The 20,363-nt window shown below is 43.7% G+C and overlaps 1 protein-coding gene across 5 annotated transcripts in view; it reads left to right on the forward strand.

The window, feature by feature from the left end:
* The window catches only part of KCNH1 (potassium voltage-gated channel subfamily H member 1), a 218,021-nt gene extending 197,804 nt beyond the window's left edge, over positions 1–20,217 (forward strand). For 4 of the 5 annotated variants that reach the window (XM_083733198.1, XM_083733194.1, XM_083733196.1 and 1 more), the window contains exons 11-12: positions 11,369–12,430; positions 18,815–20,217. In XM_083733198.1, coding sequence (XP_083589324.1) covers positions 11,369–12,208 — 840 coding nt within the window. In that variant the 3' untranslated portion in view covers positions 12,209–12,430; positions 18,815–20,217. Of the gene's footprint in view, positions 1–11,368; positions 14,164–18,814 lie in introns of those variants that run through there. The other variant, XM_083733195.1, reaches the window with a different exon arrangement.
* Positions 20,218–20,363: the final 146 nt, after the last annotated feature.

The following is a 20,363-nucleotide window of genomic DNA, read 5'->3' on the forward strand; positions in this document are numbered from 1 at the left end:
ACTGGAATAAACATATAGTTTTAATGATTAGCTGCATTCATTCTTCTAGGATCCAGAGCAAACTTCTCTGAAATGCTGTTTGAATGCTTTAAAAATAATCCTCTCTCTGAATAATATTTTCACAGTAAATCACTTAATTTTTTTTAATGGCTCTTGTGTGTTCATGTGCACATGCAGACACAGGCCAGTTATTAAAAACATAGTTAAAAAAATACCCCCCCATATATGACAATCTTTTACAACTGATGTATCCATGTAAGATTATATCAGGCTGGCATAGATGTAGCAGTTAATGAACTGGACTAAAAACCCCCCACCTGTATTAGGCTGTTGTTGACAGGCTCAGCTCTGAACATTGTATAAGGTTGTTGTTAACAAGCTGGGCTCTGAGGACCGCTATAATAATCTGAACTCCTGTAGGAGGAAAAAAGTGAGCTCTAGTTTCTCATTCAAACATGTGACGGTTGCAGTATTCAGTGTATGAAAGTAGAAAAACTTGTATCGGAGAAATGGCAGACCCAAATCCACATGATTATACCTGGGGGACTGTGCTTTTTCTCTCATAAAAGTTTGGAAATCAGTTTCTGAATGCTTGTGCTACAGGAGTTCTTACATTTAATTCCTAACCTTCTTTTGCACTTTACTATTTATACCCTAATTGGTCCATTAGGACAAAACTGTACATTACATGCTGCCAAGCAGATCTTTTCTTTGAATACCTGTCTGCTGAGGTGAGCATTTCATGCATCTGATGAAGTGGACTCTAGTCCACACACACACACACACACAAACCGATCTCATAATAAAATGTGCTTGTCTTTAAGGTGCCACACAGGCATATTTCTTCTTCCTGGCCAGATCTATTTCCCAAGCCATTTTGAAACAACTATTTTATGTTTCCTTGTTTTATTCCTCTGATATCCCACCGGTCCTCCAGGAAACTCAAGACAGAATACAGTGGTAACTTGGCTCTCAAACGCCTTGGTACTTAAACACCTTGGAACCCAAACACTGCAAACCCGGAAGTAGGTATTCTGGTTTGTGAACTTTTTTTGGAAGCCGAACGCGCTTCGTTTTGAGTGTTGTGTTTCTGATTTGAGTGCCACGCTTCTGTTTTGAGTGTTATGCTGAGGTCTGTCTGTTTTTGCTATTTATTTTGCGTTTTCATTTTTGCGGCTCTTTTTTGTGTGTGGCTGTGTGGAACCCAGTTCAGCTACCGATTGATTGATTGATTGTGTTACTGCAGTACATTGTTTATTGCTTCATTTTATGGATCAATGGTCTCATTAGATAGTAAAATTCATGTTAAATTGCTGTTATAGGGGTTGTTTTTAAAAGTCTGGGACAGATTAATCCATTTTGTATTACTTACTATGGGAAAGCACACCTTGGTATTGGAACACTTTGGTTTTGAAACGGACTTCCGGAACAGATTAAGTTTGAGAGCCAAGGTACCACTGTACATATAATAATAATAATAATTTATTATTTATACCCCGCCCACTCTGGGTGGCTTCCAACAAAATATTAAAATACAATTTTCTGTTAAACATTAAAAACTTCCCTAAACAGGGCTGCCTTCAGATGTCTTCTAAAAGTCTGGTAGGTGTTTTTCTCTTTGACATCTGGTGGGAGGGCGTTCCACAGGCCGGGTGCCACTACTGAGAAGGCCCACTGCCTGGTTCCTGTAACTTGGTTTCTTGCAGCGAGGGAACCGCCAGAAGGCCCTCAGCACTGGACCTCAGTGCCCGGGCAGAATGATGGGGGTGGAGACGCTCCTTCAGGTATACTGGACCAAGGCCGTTTAGGGCTTTAAAGGTCAGCACCAACACTTTGAATTGTGCTTGGAAACGTACTGGGAGCCAATGTAGGTTTTTCAAGACCGGTGTTATGTAGTCTTGGTGGCCGCTCCCAGTCACCAGTCTAGCTGCCGCATTATGGATTAGTTGTAGTTTCCAGGTCACTTTCAAAGGTAGCCCAACACAGAGCGCATTGCAATAGTCCAAGCGAGAGATAACTAGAGCATGCACCAGTCTGGCAAGACAGTCTGCAGGCAGATAGGCTCTCAGCCTGCATACCAGATGGAGCTGGTAAACAGCTGCCCTGGACACAGAATTGACCTGCGCCTCCATGGACAGCTGTGTGTCCAAAATGACTCCCAGGCTGCACACCTGGTCCTTCAGGGGCACAGTTACCCCATTCAGGACCAGGGAGTACTCCACACCTTCCTGCCTCCTGTTCCCCCCAAAACAGTACTTCTGTCTTGTCAGGATTCAACCTCAATCTGTTGGCCGCCATCCATCCTCCAACCGCCTGCAGACACTCACACAGGACCTTCACCGCCTTCACTGGTTCTGATTTGAAAGAGAGGTAGAGCTGGGTATCATCCGCATACTGATGAACACCCAGCCCAAACCCCCTGATGATCTCTCCCAGCGGCTGCATGTAGATGTTGAAAAGCATGGGGGAGAGGACAGAACCCTGAGAGCCCAGGGGTCTGAACACTCATCCCCCACCACCACTTTCTGAACACGGCCCAGGAGGAAGGAGCAGAACCACTGTATAACAGTGCCCCCAGCTCCCAGCCCCTCTAGACGGTCCAGAAGGATGTTATGGTCGATAGTGACAATCCAGCAGAACTAGGAAACAGCTCTCACCTTCATCCCTAGCCCACCGGAGATCATCAACCAGTGCACCCAAGGCTGTTTCAGTCCCATGACGAGGCCTGAATCCTGACTGGAAGGGATCCAAATGGTCCACTTCTTCCAGGCGTGACTGGAGTTGTTCAGCAACCGCTCGCTCTATCACCTTGCCCAAGAATGGAAGATTTGAGACTGGGCAATAGTTGGCCATATTGGCCGCATCTAAAGATGGTTTTTTAAGAAGAGGTTTGATAACCGCCTCTTTCAGCAGGTCTGGGAAGTCTCCCTCACAGAGAGAAGCATTCACCATCCTGCAAAGCCCATCACCCAGCCCTTCCCTGTTACCTTTTATAAGCCAGGATTGGCAAGGATCAAGGGAACAGGTGGTTGGTTTCAGCCTGTCCACATCCTCAGAGGTAATAGATTGGAATTGATCCCATGCAACATGGTTCTCTGCTGTTTTATCCTCCTATCACTCAGCCAGGCTGAGAAATACTGATTGTCCTGACAGTGAAATCTTCTCCCTCGGGAGGTTTTTAAGCAGAGGTTGGATGGCCATCTGTCATGGATACTTTAGCTGAGATTCCTACATTGCAGGGGGAGTTTTATACTGGACCTTTTAATTTTCTTTTTTAGAGGAACTATGGCACTGTTTTTCCACAGACACTGAATTGCCAGTAGTCCGTGATTTAGGATAACTAATGCATATTCACTTCTTAGCTCCCCTGCCTATGACTTTCATGTCCTATTGTCTTTATTAGCTAGCATGTTTCATCTTGTTTATGTCCTCCCCAATTCAAAATGTATCAGGAGACATTGCATTCACTCCTGTGGAGCTTGGCTTCCTGTCTTTAGCAACGTTTGTTGCCCAAGATAGTGCTGCTCATCAATTCATTAGAGTTTTTGCTTGACACAAAGTAATATTTTACATAACTACCGCTGATGAATAAACAATTTTTTTGGTATTAAATTTCCTTGCCTTCATCATGAGCAGTTAATTGGCACCTCAGAGAGAAACAGCATAAGGAGTTTTTGCTAACTGAAACATTATATACAAATACTGCAGTTGAGTTTCAGCATATTAGATGAGTCATGTCGAAAATCAGGAAGCTGATATGCATGCAGGATCATGTCCACTGATCCACCTAGATCAGGTTTTTTCCCATTCCAAGGGTCACAGGCGAGTTAATAGTGATTATTTGTTCTCAAAAAAAGTCTGCATAATAAGTTAATGGTAGTGGATAAAGACTAGAGACACATACTTAGAGTGGGTTTAGACTCCCACTCCAACCATGTAGCTCAATGGGTAACCTTCAGACATAGAATTATAGAATTGTAGAGATGGAAGGGACCTCAAGGGTCATCTAGTCCAACCCCCTGCAATGCGGGACTCCTGCCCACCTCTATCCCTGGGTGGGCTCAAACCACCAACCTTTGGGTGAACACACTGATCCATTGAGCTGCAAAGGTATTTCATGCTAAGTGTGTTTAGGAATTGGGCCCCACTGAACCTAAATGGACTTACCATTTGATTTGATTCCCTCCCTCTCTTTCTTTTTTCTTTTCCTTCTCCTCCTATGATGAGGCTACATTTTAATATTTTAATGTTTCAATATTTTAATGTTGTATTTTAATTTTGTTTTTAAGTTGTAATCATTCAACTTGTTTTTATTATTGCTTGTTAGCCGCTCTGAGCCCGGCCTTGGCTGGGGAGGGCGGGTTATAAATAAAAATTATTATTATTATTATTATTATTATTATTATTTACCTCTGAGTAGACGTGTATAACATAGGATTGGAAAGTTAACCTTTGGCAGCAAACACAACAAAGATGGCAACTCCCCTGAAATGTTTCACACAATGCAGAACTAAGTAATCTGTGGAGCTAGCTTGTACTAATGAAGGACTGCTACACAATTTTCAAAACAAGGCATTTCTTGGTAACATTGGCCCTGGTACTCAAGTGAGTGGGGGTGAAGGCACATTCATGCAGGAAGCAGCTTGCAATGCTGTCTTTCTGTGGGCACAGGATTCTTACCACATGCTAAGTATGGTTCTCTTGCCCTTTGCTAGGTTTTGTAGCTGCTTACTTCGGCCATCTTGCTTTCTAATGTCTGGATTTAAAACAGAGTAATAAAAATGCAGATGAGCTTCTTGAATAGAGGCCTGTGACAGTGAGACTAATGGACTTTGGGGTATGTTATAAACTCTTCCTTCTGGTAACGCTAACATCAAATGATGGAAAGGGGAGCTTTTTGAATGCAGCAGACATTCTGTTCATTATCATGAGCTGCTATATGAAATAGACTGAGTATCTTATTTATCGGCATATAAAAGGGGTCTGAGAAATTCCCAGAAATGGGCAGTTATGGCAGGATTAACCAACAATTCCTTTTCTAATAGGGAGACTAAAGCACTTGAGGTATTTTGGTTTAGAAGAAAGATAAACGAGGGTTCATCTGCGCTTTTGTTTGTCTCGTGATTTCAAGTCATGGGCTCTAAGAGGTTTTCCTTTTGTCCTGCTACTTTCTCTGGGAAAACCCACTGTTTACTGTCAAATTGGAATCAGGCTTTCGGAGGTGTGGCTTACACCATAGTGGGACATGAAATAGAGATATTAAACGAAAAATGGTGTGGCGAGGGGGAAAGATAGGCTTTTATTCAGTGCTAGTACCACACAGTATACAAACTGAAATTAATTGACAGGACTAAGGGTGGCTTTAAAGGAGAATTTCACCAACTGGAGGCAGAAATGATGGGAAAGGAGAGAGAGGAAGAGTTCTCTTGTGCTCAGATCTGGCTTGTGGATTTCCCCCAGGCATCTGGGTGGCCACTGCAAGAACAGGATGCAGGACTAGGTGGGCCACTGGCCTGATCCAGCAAGCTCTTATTGTGTTCTTATTTACGGTTACGTCCATGCCATACATTTCAAAAACAGAAGTTTTGAACATAGCTCAGAATCTCACACTTTGCATGCAGAAGGATCAAAGTTCAGTCCCTGGCATCTTTGGGTGAAAGGAAAGTAGGAGGTCAGGTGAAAGACCTTGCCAGATACCCAGGTCTGGGTGCCAAAGACCGACCAGATTTGGAAGCAGTGGTGAGTCTGACCCTGGGGGCCTGGATGGCTCAGTTGATTGGAGTGTGGTGCTGAAAATGCCAAGGTTGCAGGTTTGATCCCCATATGGGGCAGCTGCCCATTCCTGCATTGCAGGGGGTGGGATGAGATGATTCCCAGAGTCCCTTCTAACTCTACAATTCTGTGATTCTATGACCCAGTAAGGCAGCCATGCTGTCCTTTAGCTCATTATCAATACTAGAGACATGAGAAATCCCACTGAGATATTTCATTAGGCTTATAAGTCTCTCTTGGCTTCCCTTTCAATGACTCTGATATTTCACCTGAGCAGGAGCCTCCAAATTCTCTCTGAACTTCAGCTGAGGCAGAATTGTGATGCCAGCTTTAATATGCATACTTGGTGGCTCACAGTGTTTCTGATTTCTTAGCTACTGCCACCTCTGCACAAGAAAGCTGAATACACATTCATTTTGCACCACGCACCCCAGTGCAATGTGTGTTAAAAATATATATATATGAAAGAGCTGAACTGAAATTATCTCATTTGCTCAGTTTTTACTTTTTTTCCTTCCATGTGCCCTCTTCGCAATATTTGGGGTGGGGTCGGAAGGACAGTCATTTCCAATTCTCTTTCATAGGAAACACTTAAATCACTTCTTTTGAAGATACAAACATTAGGAGCGGGGTGGGGGGAGAGAGAAAACCCATAATCCAGAAATTTCCCACAGTAAATGTACATCTGGATTAAATTGGGAAGGGTAGAGATATGGAATGTGTGGATGCTGGAAATAGTGGCATACAACAGCAGCATCAGTCCCATGATAAACACTCTTCTGGAAGCACGTTTGGTTTCTAAAACTTCCACCACCCTCAGCCATTTAACAGTCTTCCACTCCCATGATTTGTGTTGTTGGTAAAAGCATTTGCAATTCACTCTTCATCCCTATCAGGGGTTGGTGCTATATGGGGCTTTATAAAATAACCAACCATGCAATAAAACAATATCAAACTCCCAAACACACCAACAAGATAAACTGTGAAACAATTCTACCCTTACATGCAATGCAATTCTGTTTATCTCTCTTCCTTCCAAGCTACCTTTTCTCCGTGACTTAACCTCTTAGTCCTCCAGACCTCTGAAAAGCATGCCTGTTCTTCCCATTACCATTTTTTCTCACATTCCCTTGTGCTGAATTTTCAATTGTAGGCACATCAGGGCAACCGCTTGACATTTTGCTTGTTATTCTGTAAGGCAATGGTCACCCCAATGGTGTTCACATAAGTGAATATAAATCATCATTGGGACACAACAGCATAACCGATTTGGAAAGGCGAGTTGAGATAATGCGTCGCTGGATCTAGGAAGCTACATTGCCCACACAAGGACTTCCCAAGTTCAGAAACAAGGCTATAAATAGGGTAATTATTAAATGGAGGTTTATTTGTTTATTTAGGTAGGCTATGTTTAGACCACCTTATCCTAGGATCTCTGGGCAGACCACAAAGAAAATCAATAAAATGATGAAGTCTTCATTTAAAAAACATATTCCAAAGAAAATGCAATTAAAAACAACATATCTGCAGTATCAAATAACAAAGGCCTGGAGAACAAAGGCATCTGAATTTCAGTGATGAATTTGCCTTCTATGTGTCCCACCATAGAAAATGTCTATCCATGTGGCACTGCCAAGCATACAGTTCCCAGTGATGGTACAGTAAGGAGAACTTCCTCAGAAGATCTCAACTCATGGGCAGGAACATAGAGAGAGGGGCTCTCCTTCAAGTATAGAGGTCCTAAGTCATTTGGGGCTGAATATGTTATTGTAAAAGGCTGGATTAGAGTCACTGGGCTACCTCTGCTGGAGGGAGTGGTTGAGGCAATTTTCACAATTTCCTGTGCCCTTGAATACTGCTCTGCCATGTTGGGGCACCCTCTGGGAAAATGTAACAGTCAGTGTAGGAAGCAGGAGAGGGAATGGGCAAAACTGGACCACCAACTCCTTCTTCCAGTGGGAGACTTAGTTGGATCTCAATCCTTTCTGTCAGTAGGAATATAGGAAGCTGCCTTTTACTGAGTCAGAACATTGGTCCACCCAGCTCAGTACTGTCTACATTGACTAGCAGAGGTTCTCCAGGATTTGGGGCAAGAGCCTCTCCCAGTCCTACCTGGAGAGGCCAGGGATTGAACCCTGGACCTTCTACTTGCAAGGCAGATGCCCTGCCACTGAGCTATGGCCCTTTCTTAAGCAGAATGAGCTATTCCATCTGGATTAGAGAGGGATGAATCTGTTACATGTCTCATTTTACCAAAGCTGAGTTCAGCTCGCCCACATCCAGGTGTGAAGTTGTCTTTTAAAAGCCTGCACACACAAAACTATGCATTTCTCATCCATTTGTAATTTTGCATGCAATTTGCCTACTGTATGCATTTTGTGAGTCATTTTCCATCATAGAATGCCATTTTGTACATTATTTCCACTAATAGGTGCATTTTTGTGCACCATTTTGACTGGAAAACTGTGTCACAAAATTCAGTTCACTTACTGGCTTAGGAAGCATACACTTCTCCCCCATCCTCACCTAGAAAATGCTCTAAATTAGAGTGATGTGAATCTTTATCCTTTCTGTACCGTGATGGAGAGGGAAACCATCAGATCCCGACCGCACGTACAAAGTCACCCTGCAGCTTCCAGCAGAACTGGCGCTGGATCTTCTTATGCCATTGCTACTTTATGCATGGCTTTTGCGTTGAGATGTGCACGAAGTGTTTGCAAAGATGAAAAACTCTCATTTCCCATTTGGCAGCTCTAACTGCCAAGTTCACCTACCTCTCTAAACGGCAGAAATTAGCAAAGCTATTTGTTTGTGTGTTTGCCCAGCATTGAGGAGAATACCAAGTAGGACTAGCATCATCAGGGAAACATAACGTCTCATTATTTTGTGTGCCTGTTATAACTCTCTTAATATAAATATACCTCTTTGACATGTGTTTATTTATTTGTTTAGCTGCTTGTTGTTGTTTTTAATTAACATCTATAACACAAAAGTTATTTCTTACTGGTACTAATGTTTTGTTAGCTAAAATTATGAGGAACTAGTAATCATAACTCGCCTCATAACTCCTGAGGGGCATAGTTCAATTATGTGCCTGATAAGTGGCTGCATTATCACTTGTTGACTTGGATGTATTTAAAGGAGGATGGGGGGGATCATGGAGGATAAAGCTATCAATGGCTACTAGCCATTAATCAGGATGCAGGTGGGACTGTGATCTAAACCACTGAGCCTCTTGGGCTTGCTGACTGGAAGGTCGGCTGTTCGAATCCCCGCGATGGGGTGAGCTCCTGTTGCTTCTTGCCAACCTAGCAGTTTGAAAGCACGCCAGTGCAAATAGATAAATAGGTACAGCTGTGGCGGGAAGGTAAACAGTGTTTCCGTGTGTTCTGGTTTCCGTCACGGTGTTCCATTGCACCAGAAGTGGTTTAGCCATGCTGGCCACATGACCTGGAAAGCTGTCTGTGGACAAACGTCAGCTCCCTTGGCCTGAAAGTGAGATGAGCACCGCAACCCCATAGTCACCTTCGACTGGGGTCCTTTACCTTACCTTACTAGCCATGATGACTGGGTTCTGCCCCCACTCTCAGAGGCACTCTGGATACAAGTTGCTGAGTATTGCAGTTGGGAAGAACGCTTTTGCTAGCTTTCCATGGGTATCTGGTTGGCCACTGCAAGAACAGGATGCTCGGCTAGATGAGCCATTGACCTGATCCAAAAAGGCTCTCCTGGTGGTCTTATGCCCCAGGTGGCTGCCAAAGGTAGCCCTTTCAAAGAGGCTTTGCTTCAACAACAACGGATCTCAATAGCCTTTTTAACTCAGTGCAGAAACCTTGGTTAACCAACTCCTTGAGCTCAGAAAGGGTGATGAGGTTTCAGGAGGAAGGTAAGGGAAAGCCGTGCTACAAATTAAGGGGGTTTAGTAGCAGAAGGAAAGGGAACAGGTGAGAAGGGGAGCAAGTCTGCAGTGATGAGTAAAGCAAGGGTGACAGAACTGCAGCTGTGTAATATAATCTGTGGCCTGAGGGACATGAAGTTGTGAGCCATATGTGAGCCATATGAAGGCTGTTTCCCTGGTGGGCCTTGCCCAGATCATGTGATGATTGTTCATACCAGGGCCAATTGTCCCTGTGAAGCAGGGTGTGTGTCTCTCTCTCTCTGTGTGTGTGTGTGTGTACAGCAGTGGTGCAACTCAGATGACTCACCATCGGCACCTGCTGATGACTCACGCCATCCGCACCTGCTGATGATGTCACTGCTCAGATAGGGAATAGAGAGCCCCGCCATAATGGATTTGTTTTTTTATGGTCGCTATCTACATTAGTAGCAAATAAACTGGACCTGAACAGTGTGGCCTGGACTAATGAAGGAGTCACACCTGGTCAAGGGCAACATCTGTAAAGGTCTTGCTGCAATATTCAGTCCCTGATTTTTGTCATCACTGCTGTCACAGGTAGGGCTGTTCATAGAGCCAGATGCAGCAGCAAATGTGAATTTAACTTTGGTTTCTACACACACTCTTCCATCCTCCATCCAGGCAAACAAGAGGCATTGGTAGAGTTCACAGACTCATGGCTCCCATGCAAAAACACTCAGGGAAGGTGCAGAGCAGGTGAGGGATGTGCATGCCTGAGTGAGCCCCAGGAGCCAGGCAGAGAGGCCTGTCATTTGGCCCTGAGTCTGAAGTTCCCAACCCCTGATCTAGAACTGATGTTCCCATTGAAATGGAAATCTGAGTGCACAGGGTGGGTTTCCTTGTGACATTAGGAATGAATGGAACGGACACACACACACACACCCCGCCACCACCACTTTTCTTGCTCAGCGCAAGCCTTTTCGTGAAGTACTAGAGCGTGGAAAGCTGGCTGAGAGCCAGCCACTCCCCCTGACTGCTCTTATCTAAGAAACGCACAAACCTTCTAAGCGAGGGTTGTGTTCAAAGAGAGGCCTGGCTGCTATTTGAAGGCCTCTGGGGATTTATGTGGTTCCACCCATACGATCAGCCTAGAGAAACTGGTGTTTAAGTCTATTAATTCTCACCTCTATCCACAATCCTTGCATTGACTTTGAGTTTGTGTAAGAGATGGAGTAAACTGAAAGGTATCAAGCAGCTCAATGCAATTGCACTACTGTCTTGTAGAGTGATTATATTGTTTTGTAATACTGCATTTAGGGATGTGCTAGATAGTGTCCACATGTGGAATGCTAGGCACATCTGAATAACAACAAAAATCCCTCTTTGAATCATACGTCAGCTGCCTGGGATAATCTGCTCATGTATATTTATGGGAAAGGTCCATAGCTCAGGAGCGGAGCATCTGCTATGCATGCAGGAGGTCCCAGGTTCAAATTCCTGGCCTCTCTCGGCAGGGCTGGGACTGTCCCCTGCCTGAACCCTTGGAGATCGGCTGCCAGTCAATGTAGACAAAATTAAGAAAGATGAATCAATGGTCTAGCTTAGTATTAGGCAGAGTCCTATGCTCCTGTATCATCAGCTATTGAGCATGCAGAGTTATCAATTCAAATAATGAAAATGGATATCCTTTCCCACTCTGGTTCTCTAACACTTAGTGTGATATATTTTTCCCCGTTGCAGATTGTATTCCGGAAGATTAGTGACGTCAAGCGAGAAGAAGAAGAGAGGATGAAAAGGAAGAACGAAGCCCCTTTAGTCTTGCCACCTGACCATCCAGTCCGTCGGCTTTTTCAAAGATTTAGGCAGCAGAAGGAGGCCCGGTTGGCTGCAGAAAGAGGCCGAGACGACTTGGATGTGGAGAAAGGCAACATTCTGGGAGACCACCCTTCGCGCACTGTGGTTAAAGCTAGCATCGTCACCGTCAGGGAAAGCCCCGCAACGCCAATCACCTACCAGTCTGCTTCAACATCCGGGGTATCCGACCAGGCCAAGCTTCAAGCCCCGGCCTCAGACTACATAGGGGCGAAGGTGGCAGGAGACTTTCCGAAGCGCAAAGGTTGGGCAAAGTTCAAAGATGCCTGCGCGAAGGGAGAAGACTGGAACAAAGTATCCAAGGCAGAATCCATGGAGACGCTGCCGGAGAGGACGAAAGTGGTGGGGGAAGCCACTCTGAAGAAGACTGACTCTTGCGACAGTGGCATCACGAAAAGCGACCTGCGCTTGGACAACGTGGGGGAGACGAGGAGTCCTCAGGACCGAAGTCCCGTCCTGGCAGAAGTCAAGCACTCGTTTTACCCCATCCCCGAACAGACTCTTCAGGCCACGATGCTGGAAGTGAAGCATGAGCTGAAGGAGGACATCAAAGCTTTAAACACAAAAATAACGAACATAGAAAAACAGCTTGCTGAGATACTAAGGATATTAGCCTCTAGAAGAAGCTCGCAATCACCACAGGAGTTGTACGAAATATCAAGGCCACAGTCTCCAGAATCAGAAAAAGACCTTTTTGGAGCAAGCTGAGGTGGTTCTTTTAAGCAGACGTCAACTGGATACCCCCTGCAAACACAACAAAACACCCACTTCAACATGTTTTAAGTGAAACATTTAATCTTTTCTTGATGAACTCCATTGAGGGGCCAATCCGTTAACCATGTTCTCCCCTCTCTCTAAATGGTATAGTAACAGGAATTGCAACCTCATGTCGAGATGGCAGCTGACTCTGAAGTCTTTTTGACAGCAAGGGTATAGTTTATAATGTTTATTTTCCCCCTCCTTCTTCGTCAGTGCATCCTTTACCCCTCAAACTGACTTTTGTTATATATATAAAAAAGAAAGAAAAAAGACATTAATAGAAAACTAAGTCATATGTTAAGCCCAGTTCATATACTTACCTGGCTGTTGGAACTTTTTTACATGGTGTTTATTCCTGGGCAAATTCTCCCTCCATATGTCAAATAGTATCTGACACAGGGGCTTCACGTGTGAATGAACAAGCAAAGGCCCCCTTTTGAAGGGGAAGAATCATGTCAATCACACATTCACATGAATGAACCTGCATGTTAACATTACACTGACTGCATTCATGCCATACATTGAAAACACTATGAAGCTTTGAAGAGTTATGACTTCCCCCAAATAATTCTGGGGGTAAGGGTGCCTGAGAGTTTTCAGAGACCCTTATTTCCTTCACAGAACTGCAATTCTCAGAGGGGTTTAGCCAGCAATCCCTTTTCACAGGTAATACAGGGAACTGTAGTTCTGTTAGGGGGCTCGTAACAGATCTTAACAAACAGTTCCCAGGATCCTTTGGGGGAAAGCCATGACTGCTTAAAGCCGTCTCATAGTGCTTTCAATGTGTGGTGTGTTTGTGGTCCATATGTGTGTGTGGTGGTGTGGAAATCAGGGAGAGAAAGAGTTCCAACACTTTTATTACAAGAAGACCCACAACCGTAGGAAACACTTTAGGTTTCCACAGCCTGGTGCCCTCCAGGTGTCTTGGACTACAACTCCCGTCAGCCCCAGCCAGCAACATTGTACTGACTGGGGCTCATGGGAGTTGTAGTCCAAAATATCTGGAGGGCACCAGAGTACAGAAAGTGGAAGTACATGAACTGGGCTCCTTTCAAGCTTTGGAACTTGAACATGACTTTACATTGCCAGCTTGCTGAGTAAGATCTCATCATTGTGAAATTGTTTAGCAAGTCCCCTTGCCTTTCTCCTTTTATGTCTGTATAGCCTTTATTGATCATGTGAAATGGCAAGGTTTCACATGGTGGTGATAATGAGGTGGTCCAGAAAAGGGAGCAAAAGGTGGACTTCCTTATCAAAGTATGCAGTGTGTATTTTCACATATGATTCGTAGGTGCCATAATTTATTGCCACCTGGTGGTAGAAAAACCTCAGATTTGGGTTGATATCATCTAATGGCAAAGAAACATGAAACTGCAAGGTGGAGTATCCCTGCCATCAAAAATATTTGGAGTTTTTTTAAAAAGAGGCCTTCCACATTAACGTGTGTTCGTGATTTTATAAACAAACTCCTGCCCCCACCCCAACGAAAAATTTATATTTTCTGCTCATGACATTGTTTTGAACTCTCCACTTTGCCTTTTGAGTTCCCTTTAAACAAGATATATGCCAAAGGATGTGGAACTATGTATACATTAAGACCAATGATGCACACCAACCATTTTGATGTATTTTCTCATTGTAATTGTCCCTGGTACCTTAGGGAGATAGATTGTGCTGTTCTGTCTCTTATCTCATATTCTAAGCTAATGTTGTCTCCCTTGAAATGTATTTGTCTTGAGGAAGACTAACTAGGGCACCTGTAGAAGTAAAAGCAAGTGGGGAAAGAAATTGCTTGTATTAAGGAAAACTCTATTGTACCAAAGGATGCTGCACCAAGGAGACAGGGATAATTGCTTAACAGAGAAAGACTGTGTTGCTAGTGGGCTAGTAGACTTGGGGAACCCTCCACAATCCTTGGCCATTGGCTATAATTGCTAGGGCTGATGGGAGCTGTAGTTCAGTCACATCAGAGTGGGGAAGTGGTACCACGTCCTCATGATCACAACTGCCATGGAAGAATAATGCTGCAAAGTGCTGAATCTAAACTGACCTGCAGTTTAACATTCAGAGATATATTGTTTGGATTATTTTTAATTGAAAGAGCTGTTCATCAGTGATGCAGACTTCCTTTCCAAGATGTGGACCGGATCCTGAGAACTGTGGATGGTGCCCAGCATATAGAAATCAAATTAGTCCCAACAAGTTACTTACATCCACTGATTCCAATGAGTTTGCTCTGAGTATTAGTCTCTGTCTGCACTACCCATTTAAAGCGCTTTGATACCACTTTACAGAGCCGTGGCTTTCCCCAAAATAATGCTGGGAAGTAAAGTTTGTTAAGGGCATTGAGAGTTCCCCTCACAGAGCTACAATTTTCAGAGTGGCTTAACAATCAGTCACAGGGAACTGTGGGCACTTTGGCTCTGTGGGGGAAACAGAGATTCTGCTAACAACTCTTAGCACATTTAACCAACTACAGTTCCCAGGATTCTTTGGGTTAGGCCATGATTGTTTAAAGTGATATGATACTGCTTTAAAGGTAGAGTGCAGGTGGGGTCAGTGCAGTGAGTCAGACTACACTCTCTGTGCTCAACTCCCTTTCCCACAGTAGCACCTCCCTGTGCCATTTACCAGATTTTGTGCCCCCTTCAAAAGCACAGCAGTATTGCAGATATCCTCGAGTGCAATGCTGCCTCTGAGGAATAGCAGCAGGAGAATCTGCTGGGGCTTAAAAAGAAAAAAGTCCTGCGCACCAAAACGGGTGCTTTGAATCCCAGCCGCGGTCTTTGCATATGGTTTTGATTGCCGTTAAACTGCAGGGATGCAGAGAGAGCATTTGCTCTCATCTTCATAATTATTAGGGACAAAAATAGAAAGCGATTCCAATAATACACAGTACATAAAGCTCAGCAGTTAGTAACTCTGCTGCAGTGCTGAGAAGCAGCTCTGGAGGACGTTAGTTCCTTAAGATTAATTTCTTTCAGACAAAGGCAATCACGGACTGCTGCGTGGGAAAGCTGGTGCCATTTTGCTTAGTTTATCCCACAGGATGTTTATAGCTTGCACCAAGTCATAAATTCCAGGGCCGCAGTGTTTACTTGACTAATCAGTTAGGTGGATTGATTAAAAACCTTTAAATTAATTAACCTTTCCATGAATTGGCAGTGGTTTGTCAAAAAAGGAAGGAAGGAAGGAAGGAAGGAAGGAAGGAAGGAAGGAAGGAAGGAAGGAAGGTTGGAGCAGATTTCTGTTCATGGATTGAGTTGGCCCCACCAATTTACTTCTTGCTGTAGTCTTGTGTGCTTTTCTTCTGAGACCCTTCTGAAGGTCTGTGATCCTATGAGGTGATGTGGCATTCAGGGCTGTAGCTGGAAGGAAGAGTCAAAGAACACACACACACACACACACACACACACACACCCACACACACCGGTTCACATGGGAGTGCCTTCCTCTTGCACAAGAAGCACTTTTGAGTCCAGCAAATGCATTTATTTTGAACACTGGCATTTGCCAAAACCAGAAAGGCAGTTCCAGTTTGGGAAGAACACATGCTGTGATGCTGCTTATGTGACACATCTAAGCACCGTTCCAAAATTAAAGAAAGCAGGGTTTATTTTCCTCCCTTCAAATCTATTGTTTATCAATATGAAAATGTCTGCAGATTTATTTCATTACTCCCTCAATGAAAAGCCATATGTTTGAACAGGGTGACAGGATTAATAAGTTTGTCTGATTTTGTGTACCAAAGGCTATTAAGTGAAAGGCTTTAAGTGGATAACCAACAAATAGTTTTATTTGCTTGATGCTTGGATTTAATATCTATATATAGGTGTGTGAGAGAAGGTGCGAGAGAAGGGGAGGGAGAAACTCTATAGGCTTATAATATAGGGTAGTGGCCATATCCCAGAGGTAGAGAAGATGCTCTGCATGTAAGAGGTTCCAGATTCAGTCCCCAGCATCTCCAGGTAAAAGATCTCCATTAGAACCATGTGGACCTGCTGCCAGTCAGTGTAGACTATACTGAGCTAGATGGGCCAATGGTCTGATTTTGGGTAAAGCAGTTTCCCACGTTCCACTTTGCAGTGCCAGAATTTCAGGATTTAAGATTCCAAGGGCATCCACTCCAGAATGATATGAAAAACTGATTTCCTATTCTGCAAAGGTATGCAGTGGATAGAATAGCCGAGGAAGCAGAAAGTACTTTCTGTTGAATTAAGCTTATTTTTTCCAAATGAGTACATCATTAGATTCTAATGTTTCCTTCGTGCCAACCTGATGTGGAACTGTGCTTGCTTGCAAGATCTTGGCAGCAAGGCCCCACCATTGCCAGACAGTCTTGCTTCTGCAATAGCCCTTCCTCACATTGCTATCCTTTATTCACTTACACTAGAGACTAAATCATTGCAGTCCAGTGTCGTTTCTTCAGCAGCACCAAGCCGTTAAAGGCTGCTGTTGTCTTTCATTAAAAGCTGCCCCTTGCACCTCTTGCAGCTTTTACTGCTTTGTGTCCAATTGGTAGAGCATGAGACTCTTAATCTCAGGGTCATGGCCTTGAGCCCCATGTTGGGCAAAAGAATCATGCATTGGGGGGGGGGTTGGATTATTTGACTCTCATGGTCCCTTCCAACTCTGCAGTTTGGTGATTCTATGAGTGCCCTATCCGTCTGTCTACTTGTCAAGTTATTTACATTTAGCAACACATGTGGGAACACAGCTCACCTCCTCTAGTACTGCCACGAGAAGGAAAACGGAACCATAGTTTATTGTTCTGCCCAACCTAGGAACTTTGGTTATTGCTTCTTGTGCGAAACAAGCTACGGATCATTAACCACAATCTGATATTAGCTTGCATCTGTAAGACATAGTTAATGCTAATAACTATAAGATATAACTGAGAAAGTCCTATGGGAGTGCCAGAAGAGGAGGAGCTCCTAAACCTGAGGCCCATGCATGTAATGCTAAACTATGCATACCATAAAGAGACGTAGCATCTCACTGAGGGGGAAAAACACCCAACCAGTAAAGGAGGCAGAAGCTGCAAGATGGAAGCTACTAATTAACCTTACAGGGGACCTTTGCAGAATGGGACTTACTTGAGAATAAGCTCTTGGCCATGGCAAAAGACGTGACTGGATAATATCACCTTATATTAAGTACCACTTGAACCCATTTTAATTACACTTCCAGCTCATTGCAGAAAAGCAGTGTCTCAGCAATGCTAAAGATCCCCAATGTGGAATCAAGCAACTACAGGTTAACTTTCAAGGCAAATTCAAGAACCAACCAATTAACACAGATCAATACAACATGTGCCCTGCCTAGCCGAATACAGTCCACCAGCCATAAAATGTGTTCTGCCAGGGGCTTAATAAACATGTTGCAATCTCTCAGATTTTTGACAAGCCACACAGGGGCTGAGAGAAAGTGGCCCCTCAGAATTCTCCATGCCTTTGTTGGCAGCAAAAGGCAGGGGATTTCACTGAATATTCTTCAGGCCAGGGCTGAAATTATTTCAACAGTTTAAAAGGAACTTGAAAAAGATTGTACAAACAACAACAATCAGAAAATTGTTTCCTGTGAAATTTCAGCTCACTTGAAAGTTCATTTATTTTGGTGGGTGGGGAAGCAATCAGCTAGGGACCAAATTGTTTCTTGCTACACTAAAAAAAAATACATCACGTTAAAACAAGATTTACAGTTGGAGGGCAATTATGGAAGGCAAAACTGGGGAGGTCATTATGCAAAGTATTATACAGCGGAGGACTGGAATTCTTTAATAGATCAGGAGAAGCTCAGAAGAGAATTTTTTCAAAATTTGGTCAAGAAAGTTAGGCTCAGCTCTACTGCCCCAGCCCAATTTCTGCACTCCTAGATAAGAGCAAAAGGAGTCTATTGAACATGGAATGCTGCCTTTGGCTTGATGTCTCAAGTTGAATTATTCCTTGAATTATTGTGCTCTTATCCCCCCCCCCCCAATGCATTCTGATCCCCTTTATTCTTCCATTCATAGTATCAGTAAGATAGCTACAATTCAGAGAACCAGGAAGAAACTTGCAACACAGGGCACCCACAGCTAAACACAAAGAAAGTTATTTGCAAGCGGGTGAATTGTAACACATGTAAAGAGCAGAGGGAAGAGGAAAATATAAGCAAAGCTTGCTACGTTTAAATATGCCCTTGGAAATAGGCAAAATGGGTAAAAGAAATATCCTTTTCACCATAGATGCTGAAAACTGCTGCCCCATTGTGGTACAATGTAACACTTTCCCACAGTCAGGGGAATAATCTTAGTAGAAGACACTCAACTGTTGATCTTTATCATGGTGAAATGACTTTGGAGGTTACCAGATAAATCAAATTTAATTTGTACTCAATTTCAGGGCTTTAAAAAAGAGGTGGGGGGAGGAGCAAATCTCTGAAATGATGCAAATTCTTCTCAGAATCCGACACCCATATTTTTAAACTTTGTGTGTCTTCAGATACATGTGTTTCTGTTGGAGATTTCCTGTGCAATATTAAAAACACCCTTCTTGCTTTAAATTTCATTTACAGCGGTGTCCCGATTTCCCCGAGAACATCCAGTTTAACAGCTCCGAAGGTGATGTTCTGCATCTACACTCCTTCACTTAATGAATCGAAAGAGCTATTTGCTGTGAACATCCTGGTGATTTTTGTTTCTTTGTTTCGACTCAGTATAGAGTTGGCGTGGACCCATTTAAAACACGATTTTATTATTATTTTTTAAAAAGCAATCTTTATTAATAAATGTGTATGTGATTATGCAGCTACACAATACGTGTGTCTGCATTAGTTCCGTCTATAATTAGTGTTATTGGACAATTCACAGCATATTCTTCACTCTGCGATCAAGATATCAAAACAATAACAGAAGTCTTCCCCCAGTGGACAAATGTATTCTGTTGGTCCAGTTCAGCAATGAGGATTGTGTTAATCTGCAGTGGGGCGGGGGTGTTTAATTTCCTTTTTCTGCTTAATATTTCTATAGTATACTTTGATTGAATTGTAACTGTGCCGCTGGGATATGGTCTAACAAATGTCAGGGCACCCAGGACTCTTATGCAGAAATCTCAGAGCTGTATTAGATGTCTTTCTGTGTAAATAAGGAGGCGATTAATATTTAACCCTTGAGGGAAACATGAGCATAATCTTAAGGCCAGAATTGCGGTCTCTGCCTTGGATGAGATTTCAATGTGCATGAAATGTGCAGCACATAGACCACATCAGCATGGCCACTTCATTCAGCCATGAAGATACAAGACTGGAGATGGGTTTTTACAGCCACAGCTAATTTAGATGGTGGACTCCCAAGTCCCTTTTGAGCCCCACACTAGCTAGACGCATCTCTTGGCGCGTAAGGGGATGTGGGTGTGTTCGCACAAGGTCACTGGCTGTTGCGTGTGCTTGGCTGCATGTAAAGTGAGCTGGATTTCCTTTGTTTCAATACCTATGGCTTTTTAATTTTAAAAGTGAAGATCTTCCAAGCTGGCTGGCACAAACCTTCCAGTGCCAGGCTTGTATGAGAAATTGCAGGCAAGGAGGGCAGAAATAAATAAATACATTAATTGTGCCACAGGGCACAGGGTGGTGGGAAAAATATGTTGCCCCGACCTTGAGACAAATTTCAAGAGGTGGGGAATCAGATCTTGCACTGATTCCTCCCTTCTGCTGTTGAGGAGTAGCTCCTCTCATCCAGGCCTTTCATAGTGCAACAAGTGTGCAGAAAGCTGCAAAAAAAATTGTGATGCTGCCACAGTGTGTGTGTGTGTGCCCGCCCTACTTTGTGCTGCAGAAAGTGCCTGCTTTTGTTCACGGAGCCCTTGGTTGTTGCATGGATGGGATTGTTGTGGTACAAAATTGTAGTTCCAGGAATTTCAGGAGTTGTGCTCATTGCACGTCAGGGACTGCTGGTGCAACACCCCTTGCCACTTTTCCTATTGCCACCCTCTCATATTGTTTAGCTCATGTGCTTTCTTTGGACTCCCCAGATGAGCCAGCGAAATCTGTAGCTCTCCTCCTTTGCAGCGATAAGGTGGTGACGAAGAAGAGGGCTGAGGATTCAAGGGCCTAGAGTCAGGTTGGC

This window comes from Podarcis gaigeae (genome assembly GCF_964106915.1).
Source record: "Podarcis gaigeae genome assembly, chromosome: 3".
NCBI classification, from domain to species: domain Eukaryota; kingdom Metazoa; phylum Chordata; class Lepidosauria; order Squamata; family Lacertidae; genus Podarcis; species Podarcis gaigeae.